The sequence below is a fragment of the Hyperoodon ampullatus genome (genome assembly GCF_949752795.1).
Source record: "Hyperoodon ampullatus genome assembly, chromosome: 2".
NCBI lineage: Eukaryota > Metazoa > Chordata > Mammalia > Artiodactyla > Ziphiidae > Hyperoodon > Hyperoodon ampullatus.
Window position 1 is genome coordinate 41,019,417 of NC_136915.1, and position 13,241 is coordinate 41,032,657.

The 13,241-nt window shown below is 35.1% G+C and overlaps 1 protein-coding gene across 4 annotated transcripts in view; it reads right to left on the reverse strand.

The window, feature by feature from the left end:
- Positions 1–13,241, reverse strand: part of SPATA6 (spermatogenesis associated 6) — a gene marked incomplete at its 5' end in the record, with an annotated part of 155,871 nt that overhangs the window by 118,355 nt on the left and 24,275 nt on the right. For all 4 annotated transcript variants that reach the window (XM_079698371.1, XM_079698369.1, XM_079698370.1 and 1 more), the window contains 2 exons: positions 11,070–11,118; positions 12,276–12,413. In XM_079698371.1, coding sequence (XP_079554497.1) covers positions 11,070–11,118; positions 12,276–12,413 — 187 coding nt within the window. The remainder of the gene's footprint in view (positions 1–11,069; positions 11,119–12,275; positions 12,414–13,241) is intronic.

Genomic DNA, 13,241 nt, shown 5'->3' on the forward strand with positions numbered 1-13,241 from the left:
AAGATTAATAAATCAAACTACATTATTAAGTCAGACTATATTAAAAATAAACTTGTTCACCAAAAGAACAAGAATCACTAATGGATTAAAAATGCAAGCCACAGAGTGAGAAGCTACTTGCAATACATATAACTGACATAAAGCTGTTAACTAGAAAATATAGAGACGTCCTACAAATTAGTAATAAAGTAATAAACAACCAAAAGGAGAAATGAGTAATAGACAAGCATTTCACACACAAATACAAAAAGATGTCCAAAAAAGATGATGTCATTTATTTTCACGGAAATGCAAAATGAAACCACTGTTCACTCACCATAATGACTAAATTGAAAAAGTCTGGCAATGCCAGGAGTTGGCAAGGATGTGGAGAACAGAACTTTCATCAATGGCAGAGTGTATACTGCTAGAGAAACACTGGAAAACTGTTTGGCATTGTCTACTCACACTGACCCTAAGACTCAGCAATTCCACTTCTATATATATACCAAATAGGTGTGCATGCTCATGAACATCAAGGCATGTAATCAAGAATGTTCATATCAACTTTATTCATAACAGCAAAAACTAGAAATAACCTAAATGCCCATTAATATCTGTAAATAACAGAATAAATGAATTGGAGTAGAGTCACATAATGAAGATACTATATAGCAATAAAGATAAATGAATTAGTTATCAAAACACAAATCAATTTCTCAGCAAAATGCTGAGCAAGAGAAGCCAGGAACAAAAGAATTTGCACATTACAATTCCATTTACTTAGTGTTCAAAAATAGGCAAAACTAAACGACAATATTAGACATTAAAATGGAAATTCCTTTGTGGAACACAGAGGAAATAGAGATTAGGAGGTGGTATAAGGAAGGCTTTCTGAAGTTTTGGCAATGTTCTAATTCTTGACCTAGGTTGTAGTTACACGGGTATTCACACTGTAATATTTCAGTGAGCTACAAATGAATGCTTCCAGTTAGAGATAGTAGGTTAAATGTATGCATTAGCTTTTGTTCCCTTCTGAACCCTCACTAAAAGCATAAAAGAATTAAACACACACACATACCAACTCACAATGACAAAACTAAAGAGAAAACAGTTTGAACAAAAGTGGTAACTGAGTTAACAGCCTGGAGATTCTTAAGCCAATAGAGAGGAAAGCTTAGAAGCAAACCATTTTATACTAAGGAACTCCTAAGAGACGTAGCAATTGGTGGTGCTAGGTACCTCTGGAAATGACAGAATCAGTGGGGCTAAAAACTAGAGTAATAATTGAAAGTTGAAGAAGCAGTCAAACCCCAGATCCTTCTTCCAATTTACACCGCTAGGAAACTGCCCTTCCCCATTCCCAGGCAGGTGACTGGAAGTTATTCTCTAGAGAGTTGGAGCAGAGGTGGGAGGGAGGGGGGGAATGGAAGTTTATTGGGGAAAGGAGAAGAAGAAGGAGAGGGAAGAAGAGGGTTAGGAGGAAGAGAAAGAGGAGTAGAAGTAGTAGTAGTAGTAGCTGTCTTCACTGGAATGGAAACAGCAGGTACAACTGACAGCAGGGGTAATACTATATGAAAACAGGTAGATTAAGAGTCTGGGCTATACAATGAGATTTTACTACAGCTTTTTCCACTACAAGGTTCTATAAACAGGTCTCCAAGTATATAGCCTCTAGGAGAAATATGTGAATGATTCTTCTACTGAATATGACCAGCTGAAGAGAAAAGACATAAAAAGATAGTGACATAATTTCCAATAAAATGACCCAGAGAAATCACCTACAATAAAGTACACATTGACAATCTGCATCCAGGAGGAGCCCCAACAGACTTAGCGGTACCAGGTACCAGGCACCTCTGGCACATAACTTTCAAAAGCATTTCAGTCTTCTACTCTTAAATATGAATAGATGGCCAATGAGTTGATGAAATATGAAAGGCAGAATATGAAAGGCAGAAGCAAAAACACAAAACACAAAATAAAAGCGAAGACAAGATTTTTCAAGTCTCTCCAAACCTCCCTTCCATAAAAACATGTGCAGCAATTACACAGCAGAAAACTACAGACATTTATAATAAAATAAGATGACAAGATATCTCCAGAAACCCTAAGATAAAGCAGATGATCACAAACCACCAACAGCCACAAAACCTGTGAGGTATCAGCATCTATCTATGCAGGAGAAGCAGAAGAAAGTAAGGGAGTACCTAAAGGACCTGGGAAGAGATACCCTAAATACCCAACTGGTACTCAGTAGGAAGTAGTAGATCAATCTGAGAAAAGCAGTTGAAATTGGAAGGGTATTTGCCCATTCCAATAGCAGGTGAATTCAAAAGAGTACAGTAAGGTCCAAAGGTGGTAAAGTAGTCTGGTAGCCTGTAAGAACTATAGAAACTGAACACCCAGGGTTCCTGGACAGGATGGAGCACAAGAAACCAGGAAAAACTGTAGAGAACAGAATACAAAATAAACAGGATAAAAATGTTGAAAGAGACAATGAAGAAAAAGAAACACCAGCAGAAAAAAACTAACAAAAGTGGAATGGAACAAAGGCAGAAAATTCCAGAAAGCAAGCCACCATACTTTGAACACTACATAAGGGAGCTTGGTGAAGCTATAAAAAATTATCCTAAATCATGCTTCCTTCTAAGAATTCACGGGAAAAAATCTAAATTAAGAATAAGCAAAGAAAAGGATCACAGTCAAACACATACCAAGTTCCTGTTTAAAAGATAATAATAATGAGCAAAAGAAAAAAGTTCCTACAGTGAAAGCATCCAAAAGACATGCTTGCAAAATAAATAAAAACTATAATCTACTACTTGAAAATTAAGGAAGTAATATAAGATACTAAGCAACTACATAAATCAAGTTTAGAAAAACACAGAAGAAAGATGGTATAACTTAGGAAAGAAGCAGCAATAGAGAAGGAAGTTGTTTCAGAAATGAAGATTAAACTAAAACAAAAGCAAATAATCACAACAGATAGTATCTTAAAAGAAATAAAAGAACAAAAAGTTTTTTTAATCAAAAAGAAACAAAAAGATTTTAAAATACGGGTAAAAATAACAAATACTAAACATGCAAAAAATATCCAACATAGACCCTGATGAAAAACACTAAGGCAAAGAAAGAAAATAAATATGAAATGGTATATATAGTTCATGAAACTTTACAGAAATGAAAAAAGATTACAAACTACAAATGAAGGAGAATGCACTGTACCTAAGAGTACCAAGCCATAAAAGGCAACTTTTCTAGTAACATTACTAGACTTTAAAAATAAATTAAAAAGTTTTAGGCCTCTAGGCAAAAAAACAAAAATGATTCATAAGTGAAAGAACACTAAACTGTGAGAAAATAATGTAAATACCTGAGGGAGAATTGGGGTTAAGCAAAAACAAAAAAACTAAAACTATAAAACTAAGCAAAGGAAAGTAATTATTAGTTCAAGTGAAAACAAAATCCTTGCAGAAAAAGTATGATAGTATATATACCACATGGTTCAGCTATAATACTTTTTACATGATCTTAACAAGATAATCTAAAATTATGATATAACTGTATTAAGAGAAGAGAAAGACAGAAAATGGGCATGTATATATTTTGAGAGCAAAGAGAGAACATATGAAAAGTGTTTAAATCCTCATTTTCCGTAAGGGAAAGTAGAAATAATGTCCAATATTTAAAGATCAAACGTTTCAAATGCAGTGTAAGCATGTTGGAGACACGGAGGTGAATACAAAGAAAAACAATTTAAAAAAAAAGAAAAGCAGTCCTTAGGGGAGTAGGAAATGATGGAGGATAGGGATGTTACAGGACTGCTGTTTGCAAGCAGCTCTGTAGACTATATGTAACTCTGCTATGAAGAAAAATAAAATAATTCTGTAACCAATTAAAAATATAATTTCAATATAAGTAAAAACCAGACTTAAGACATTAATATTTACATATATGCATATATATGTATGTATATACCTTGTCTGAGAGCAAGTCCTACAGAATAATAAAATTAATTGCCTGGTAGTTCTCTGGGTGAAAAGTTCTAACACCATGTGCACAATGTGCTTATCCTTTCCAGTCTGAAGAACTTGCCTTGCTTTGACACTGCAAATTCAGTACTTGTAAATTGGATAGAAGAAAAAGGTCCACTTTCTTTTCAAATAAATAAAAAAATATTAAAAACAAAAACCATTTCATAAAGGAAAGTAAAAGGCTAATAATAAAGCCAAAGAAGGAAATAGCCCTTTTATAAGGGATATAAGCAAAACAAAAGTACCCCACACTAGCCAGAATCATTCTGGAAGGGGCCAAACACAAGCAGAATATAGCCAATAAAACGTCCATCAAAATATTACATGGGTGTTTAGTATTGCCAGGTATTATTTCTGTGAACAAATTACAGTGAAGAAAGAAAAATAAACACAGCTGTTAACAAAATATATTTCCAAATATAGTTGTTAATTCCAGTAAGTTTGCTAAAGGTATCAGTGGTCTCAGAAGTATCAGTGATTTCAAGAAGAGTATAAAGTTTAAAAACAAAGGGTTTAAGTAGAAAACAAATTTAAGATTTGTGTCAATATACTATATACGTTCTGAATCTACCATTGACACAATGAATTACTGCCACACAAAGTGAAGTAATGAAATAAGCAATACAGGTAGAATTGTTATTGAAACTCCTCAACTGTAAAGAAGTGGCCTGAAAAGTAATTGCTTGGGTTTAATTAGTTTATATTTTATCACAAGAACATAGATTAACTTCTAAAGAGAAAACTATTTCCTAATTTCTATAAAGAATTTTCTATTCTTTTATATTTAAAAAATATATATTTTGGCAAAAATACTTCAAGAAGAAAAGACCTTAATTTATTAATGGAAAAGTTTTTAGAGAACTAATGTGCCTGGAAACCACATGTAAATTACATCTCCTGGAACATATAGTATAATTAATCCCATTTTACAGTTGTTCTTTCTTATAACTAAATAATGACAATTTCCCTCCTTCTTCTGTAAAAATTGTCATTTTCACATGTACTTTCAACCCAAGTTAGAAAGTAAATGTACTCCAGTACTCCAGAAATCTTAGTCACATGGAGCAAATCAAAAGCTACCATAAACACCTTGAGAGAGAGTGCCAGAATGCCATTAACACTCTGTACCAGCAAGAGTAATTGCTATAACAATTTTCAATAAATGCCTATTTACCTGCCCTAACTGCAAGGGCGAACTTCTGGGAATGCATCTGCCATCACGGATTTAAAATATGAATCCTGAGTCCTACAAGCTCTCCTGACCACTGAGGCAGGGACTCTCTCATTCATAGACACTGAAGGATTTATTCTCAGCCTTCAAATCTTCACCTGAAAGCATTTTGAATACCCCAGACACCAGGTAAGCACTAATTTCCAGAAGCTGAAAAGCAGAGGCTATAATGAAACTGCTATATTTCCCTACAGGCGAGAGAAAACAATAGGGACAGCTAGTAATCTACTGCAATATAAATAAAGATTGCATCTTCTCTTTATCCAAACTAGAATGAAGTCAGAGCAGTTATTATTATATTACAAATTTTCAAATACAAAATACATTTCCTAATCAAAGGATTATATACTACAAACAGGTATCTCTCAGTAGGACAGTTCCAACACTCATGAAAACAGTAATGAGAGGCAGTTCTACGATGCATTTATGATATTTTATTTAACTCCTTGAACATCGAATACCTAGTATGTGCCAAGTATTGTCATATGCACACAGCAGCTACAAAAAAGGAAAAGTCAATGCTCTTATGAAATCATCATTCTAAAGAGAGAGAAAATTTAAAAAATAAATAATAGGGCTTCCCTGGTGGCGCAGTGGTTGAGAGTCCGCCTGCCGATGCAGGGGACGCAGGTTCGTGCCCCGGTCTGGGAGGATACCACATGCCGCGGAGCGGCTGGGCCCATGAGCCATGGCCGCTGGGCCTGCGCGTCCGGAGCCTGTGCTCCGCAGCGGGAGAGGCCGCAGTGGTGAGAGGCCCGCGTACCGCAAAAAAATAATAATAATAAAAAATAAATAAATAAATAAATAAATAAATAAAATATCAGTGCTAGGAAGAAAAACAGGAGGACCATTCATCCATATTTGCCCTGAGCAGTACCCTTTTCACAGCTGTTGTCTTGGGGGAAATACTAAAAAACACTCTTTTACTCTCAGAGTATTCTGATGTAGAAGATATAATAACCTTAAAGATAATGGGATAGAGATTGAGATATTGACCAAAAGGGTGAGCTATTTTTAAATACTTTGGTGAGAAAAGATCTCTCATTATAATGATAAATTTGAGGAGTGACCTGGAGAGAAGTGAGGGAGCAGGCAAATCCATATCTGTAGGAGGAGCTTTTCAGGCAGTGTATCTGTGGCAGTATGTAGCTGACCCCTGAACAATGCAGAAGCTAGGGGTGACCATCCTCCTGCAGTTGAAATCCGCATATAGATTATAGTCGTCCCTCCATATCAGTTCCTCCATATAAATGGTTCCTCCATATCTGCAGTTCCTCCGAATCTGCAGTTCAGCATCCAGGGGTTCAACCAACCACAGATCATGTGCTGTAGTATTTACTATTGAAAAAAATCCATGTATAAGTGGATCTGCACAGCTCAAACCCACGTTGTTCAAGGGTCGAGTGTACTGTGTACGTGTGACAGAGTATGTTTGTGTGTGTGTGTGTGTGTCTGTAGAAGAAAATCTACAAAGCTTCAGTGAGAAAGGATGAAACTCCAGTTTCAATAGGGTAGTCTATAAAGTAGAAAACTTTTCATTCTCTTTCTTGCCTAAAAATGGTTCCCAGGAAATGGCTTTAGTCATAATTAATTTTAGTCTGGTAGATTCCAGGATTAAAACCATTTCCCTAAAGAGAATGCCTTCTCTATGAATGTAAAATAGCCCTATCTGGCTTTTAATGTCATTGGCCCTTAATATCACTTTATATTTATATATCATAAATATATATTTCCCCAGAAGCTTGGTGATTCTGGGGTGCAGATATGGTATGAATGGAACTTGGCAGTTCCCCAATAATAAGAGTAATAATAATAACACACCACCAATAAAAATAAACAAGGGACATTTTAAGTGTTTACTGTGTGCCAAGGACTGTTCTAAGCATTTTATCTGAGGTTATTCAAGTATCTGACCATTTATCAGACTGCCCAATTAAGGGGGTCCTTGAATCTCCTTGAGCATTTGTACCATCTACCAAAGAAAAAATAGATCCTTACCTCGCAACATACACAAAAATTAACTCAAAGTGGAACATTGGCCTAAATGTAAGAGATAAAACTATAAAATTTGTAGAAGAAAAGAGAAAATTTTTGTGACCTTGGGTAAGGCAAAGACTTTGTCAAAAACATGATACATAAAAGAAAAAAACTAATAACCTGGACTTTATAACTTTTGTTTTTCAGAACACCCCATTAAGAGAATGAAAAAAATAAGCCACAGACTGGGAGAAAATATTTACTAATCATATATCTGATAAAGAACTTATATTTAGAATATTAAAAAAAAAAACTTGTAACTCAGTAAGAAGACAAACTACCCAGTTCAAAAATGGGCAAAATATTTGCACAAGCATTTTATAAGAAAAAGCTACCTGAATAGCTCATCTGCACTTGGAAAGATGCTCAACATTATTAGTCAGTATTAAAATGCAAATTAAAAATACATTGAGATACCACTACACATCTATATATTCCAAAAAGACTAAAAAATATCAAGTCTTGGGGATGATATGGAAAATCTTCATACATTGCTGGTGGTAATGTAAAATGGTACAGTAACTTTAGAAAACAGGCTGACAGTTTCTTAAAAAGTTAAACATATACTTAGGATACAACCCAGCATGTATCCATATACTCATAGCAACATTGCTCATAATAGCCAAAAACTTGAAACAATCCAAATGTTTATCAAATGGTGAATGGAAGGGGAAAAACTTTCCATACAAGATGAATATTATTCATAAATAAAAAGGAATGAACTACTAATATGTAGAACAACATGGATAAACCTCAAAAACATTATTCCAAGTAAAAGAAGCCAGGCACAAAGGACTAAATGTTATAAGAATCCATTTATATAAAATTTCTAGAAAAGAAAAATATACAAAGATAGAAAATAGATCAGTGGTTGTAGGGACTGGAAGTGGGCATAGAGATTGAGTACAAGCAGGCGTCAGAATTTTTGGGGTGATGGAAACATGCTAAATTGGATTGTGATGACGGCTCACAACTATATACATTTTCTAGAAATCACTTAACTACAGTTACAGTGGGTAAATTTTGTGATATGTAAGTTATACCTCACTAAAGCTATTAACGTAAGGAAAGGAAAGATGACACTACCTTTCCTACAAGAACAGTATTTCAGGGTCATCACATTGCTGATAAGGAAAATATCTTTTACAGAAGAATTCCAGGTAACACATATAGAAAAAATTAACAGTATTAGAAAAATCACATTTGGTAACCCCTAATGAAAAGATGGGTCTCAAGGAATGCTGAAGCTGTTTGATGAAAGGCAGTAGGGGAGGTTAATCATGGAGGAATCAGGCTGATGCTGCCTGGAGGCGAAAGATAAATCTTAATATCACTAAACTTAAGACAATCAGACATTATATGCCACTTGATATGATGCAATAATAAGTACAGAGCACGAATTATGAAGGATTCTTGCCAAAAAAACAAAATAAGCCTGAATCGAACCAAACCTTTAGGTCTAATTTTCAGTTTACAATATAAGTGATGAATAAGCTAAACAACACTTTAAGGAAGCAGTAGCCAGATCCAAACCGTAGGACATTCTAAAGGACCTGATTTTTCTAACAATTTCACAGCATTAGAAAAAAAAAAAAAGTGAGGGACACTACTACAGAAAAAAATAAACTTAAGAGCTAAACAGCCATATACATATGTGAACCACACCTTGATGGGATCCTGATTTTTAACAAACCAACTGTATAAAGACATTTTGGTGGCAATTGGAGAAACCTGCATAATGACTAAGTATTCGATGTTATTAAGGAATTATTATTAATTTTGTTAGGTATGATACCAATATAGTGGTTATATTTTTTTCAAAAAAGTCTTTATCAATTAGAGGTCATGCCAGAATATTTGCAGTGAAGTAATGTATGTATAGAATTTGCTTTTAAATATTCCAACATTTTTTTAAGTGGCAGGGTAAACATATAATACAGTGGGCAAAATGTCAAAAACTGTTGAAGCTGACAGGTATATGAGACTTCATCATTCCATCTTTCCCACTTTTAGTATAGCTTTAATTTTTCATATTAATAAGGTTAGGGGACAACAAAAAACTGCAAAGCTGAGAGGAAAATAAAAGTAAAAGAAAAGGGGCCCAAAGCTTACAAGAGAGATCAGAATAAAGACTGCTGTGGAAGTCATCAGAAGATAGGTAAAATATGAAGCCAAGTCTTTGGAGAATATCATATAAGGAGAGAGTATAAACTAAGTAAAAAGAGATCAGAGAAGTGAAGCCAGAGGATTTGAGAAAGATACCAAAAATTGGAATGTCAGAGTAGAAACTAAGTAAAAAGAGATCAGAGAAGTGAAGCCAGAGGAATTTGAGAAAGATACCAAAAAGCAGAATGTCAGTGATGAAGGAGGAAACCTAAGAGAAAAACTGAATCAGGGAAATCAAGACAAGAAAGATTGCAAATAATAATAACCACCAAGTACTCTTAGAGACTCTAAATTTCAAATAAAATAGGAAAAATTATCTTTTTTAACAAAAGAATTTCAGAATGATAAGGGAAATAATTATCTTCATATTTTCTAAGATACACAATTTCCCAGATACTGAACAAGATGTTCAAGAAAATTAAAAGTCATTACGGGGCTTCCCTGGTGGCGCAGTGGTTGAGAGTCCGCCTGCCGATGCAGGGGACACGGGTTCGTGCCCCGGTCCGGGAAGATCCCGCATGCCGCGGAGCGGCTGGGCCCGTGAGCCATGGCCGCTGAGCCTGCGCGTCCAGAGCCTGTGCTCCGCAAGGGGAGAGGCCACAGCAGTGAGAGGCCCGCGTATCGCAAAAAAAAAAAAAAAAAAAAGTCATTACGCACTGGCACCAAGTTGCCACCTCACTGGTCTGCCATAGTAGAAGACAGAATACCAAGTGCAAGAACAGCTATAAAAAAAAATACGATATTGACATTAGCCATAAAGAGTTCTTTAAACTATTAACTCCCTGATGGTAAAACAATGAGCCAGGCCTATTTCTACCCATATGCCCAGATTCTAGCATGGTTCCAGGCTGCATGTTCCTATATTGCTAGAGTCCCAACGGGGTGCAAAAGGTATGGAAGGGACAGTTGACATTGATGATGCTCAATATTGTTGGCGTTTTGAGCCACAATTATATATTAGACCAATATGGTAATCCCTAATCCCTTTCTGATTACAAGGATAAATAACAGAGCTTTTCATTTCATACTCAGAGCTCGAATAACGTATTCCCAAACGTATACCTTTGCATTGCTGCTCTCACAAAAAACTGGATCTTTTTATAGTTGATCCCTAGTACTTTGAAGAATTTACTGTTAACCAAAGCCTTGAATACGTCACTTTCAAATAATTTATTAACATATTGTATATAATACAAAATGCAAAAGCATATATATTTTAAGCTACTATTACTTCAGTCTTCTATTATTTACTCTCTTGATTTGCAACACAGTGAGGTTAAAGACATATTTTTGTTTGCAGGGCAAAGTCCCACCTAACATGAATCTCGGTTCTTACATCATTAACAGCCCATATCATTTTAATCAATAAATAGTTCAGATAAGTCTTTTTGTTATTCACAGATCAAACACAGAAAAAGGAAAAATTCCCCATCTCTCTGCAGCACACATATTTTTTATTATTTCCAGGTATATTCCAAAATTCTAAAAAGCGTAAAAAACTTCTCACCTCAAGACTTTTGAAGTTCTTGTTTGACCCTTTTTGACTTTTATCTAACTCAGGATTAAAGAGCATGATTCTAAAATCTCTTAGAATCAGAAATTAAAAGTTAAAAACTTACATTCAAGCTGTGCAACCACATCTCCAGGGTCTACTGCTTCAGGGAACACCTAGAGTGAGAAAAGGCAGAGGGAAGCAGGATAGAGAAGAGAACGTAAAAGGAAGACATAAATGAAATAGTTTTTGTGTTTTCCTCCTCATTCCCAAAATATTCCTTTCCCAACCAAAGAAACTTCTGACATTATTGAGAACTGTCACTTCCTCTCTGCTTCCCATGATCACTATACAAGATTTTACCAACAAACAAAAATTACAGCTGGCTCTGCCTCCCTCTCCAATTTGATCTGCTAGCAGTCCTCCCTTTGTTACCACAGTCATACTTGCCTTCTTGGTGTTCCTCCAGCTCATCAAGCTTATTCCCAACAAGACACCTTTATATTTTCTGTTCCTCTGCTTAGAATGCTTTTACCCTAGACCTTTAAATAACTGATACTGTCTCATAATTCAGGCTCAGTTTCAATGTCATTGCCTTCTCTGACCACCCTTTAAAATAAACAATCCCCCTAATCTTTCTGTTCCCTTACCCTCCCTTTATTCTCTTCATGACACTTACTATTTACTTGATTATTGTCTGTTTCACCTATTACAATGAAAGCTCTAAGAGGGGAGCATGTTTGTTTTTTTTTACCCAGTGCCTAGAACAGTGCATGGAACAGAGCAGGTACTCAGTAATTAACTGTGGAGAAGAGGAAGGAGAAAAAGGAAGGAAGGAGGGAAGGAGGAAAGGAAGAAATGAGGGAAGGAAGGAAGGAAAGAGGGAAGTAGACAAGGAGAGAAGGAAAGAAAAAAGTGAGAAATACAATTGGTAATAATTACCCAAAAGCACCAGCTTCAGGGGGAAAAAAGAAAAGAGACTTATAGAAAGAAGCACCACATGACAGCCATAAGCAAAATATGACCTATTCTTACCTATTAATATCTCCCCCATCTCTTTTATGAAAATGATTACTTAGAATTCAAGGTGCTATATTTTATATAAAGACCACTAAGACAATTTTAGAAGTAAACTGATCATCACGAAAAAGAGGCAACTGATTCAATGTATAAATATAATGCATATTTATTTTCAAGCTTCCAGATTTAAGTTACAAATCTCCTTTTGAATTAAATCAAAGTGCATAGTCAACAATAGTAATATGTGTTATTCAAAATTGTGAACCACTTTGATTTTTTATTGGTTAACATTTGATTGGATATTTGAACTTACCTTTTCAAACACCATTCTGGCATTGAAGACCAGTGGAAAATTGGCTGGGACACATTGTGTCTTTCTGTATTGGCCAAACACACAGATGCTAAGATAGATGTCCTCCTTGTCTTTCAGCACCACTCCTGGGCAAGTTACCTGAAAGAAATTAGACAGATGAATGTGACTGCTTCATGAATTCCCTGAACTACTGTACTAAAATAACTTAGCAAACATTACATAAAAACACTAGTCTGCTAAGCTAATAAAAATATGCACAAGTTTAAAAAAAAGAGAGATTCTAGTATTTACAGAGTTAAATGAAATGCCTTTATAACTTCCATCCCTCTGAGAAATCTATGATTTTCCACTTGGTTATTTGTGCTCTATGTACTGGCTCTTGGGACAGATACTAATAGTTTTAAACAGTAAGCCTCAGGCTCCCACTTTATGTAGAATGCTGACATAAACTTATTCAGCATCATTTAATCACAAAGGATTAAGACTCAGCAGAAATAAAGCACAATACTAGAGGACAAAAAAATACAAAAAAAGCACAAATCTGACCTGTATCACCCTAAGTCATAGCCCATACACACCCTCATCAAAAGAAATATGACAAACTTTCAAAGCAAGTGAACTGTAAGTTTCTAAACCAATGAAATATTTTTTAAATATAAAACTGCACTTAACTATTCTCAGGACTGACACAAAGTATAGGTATAAGATGTAGGGTTTCTAAAAAATACATAGCACAGTCTCTCCAGTTCCTGCCGTATTTCATTGTCAGTGATCAACCATACACTTAGTAGGCTATTGAAGATTCTCCAAGATTTGAATCCAACTTATCACATAGCAATATTACTTGACACCTCCTAAAAATACAATCAAAGTATATTTGTTATTGTTTTCTGAACACACACATTACTTTCTTGCCTCGCATTCTTCCATTATCTGGATTACTACTCATTTCTACTCCATGCCATC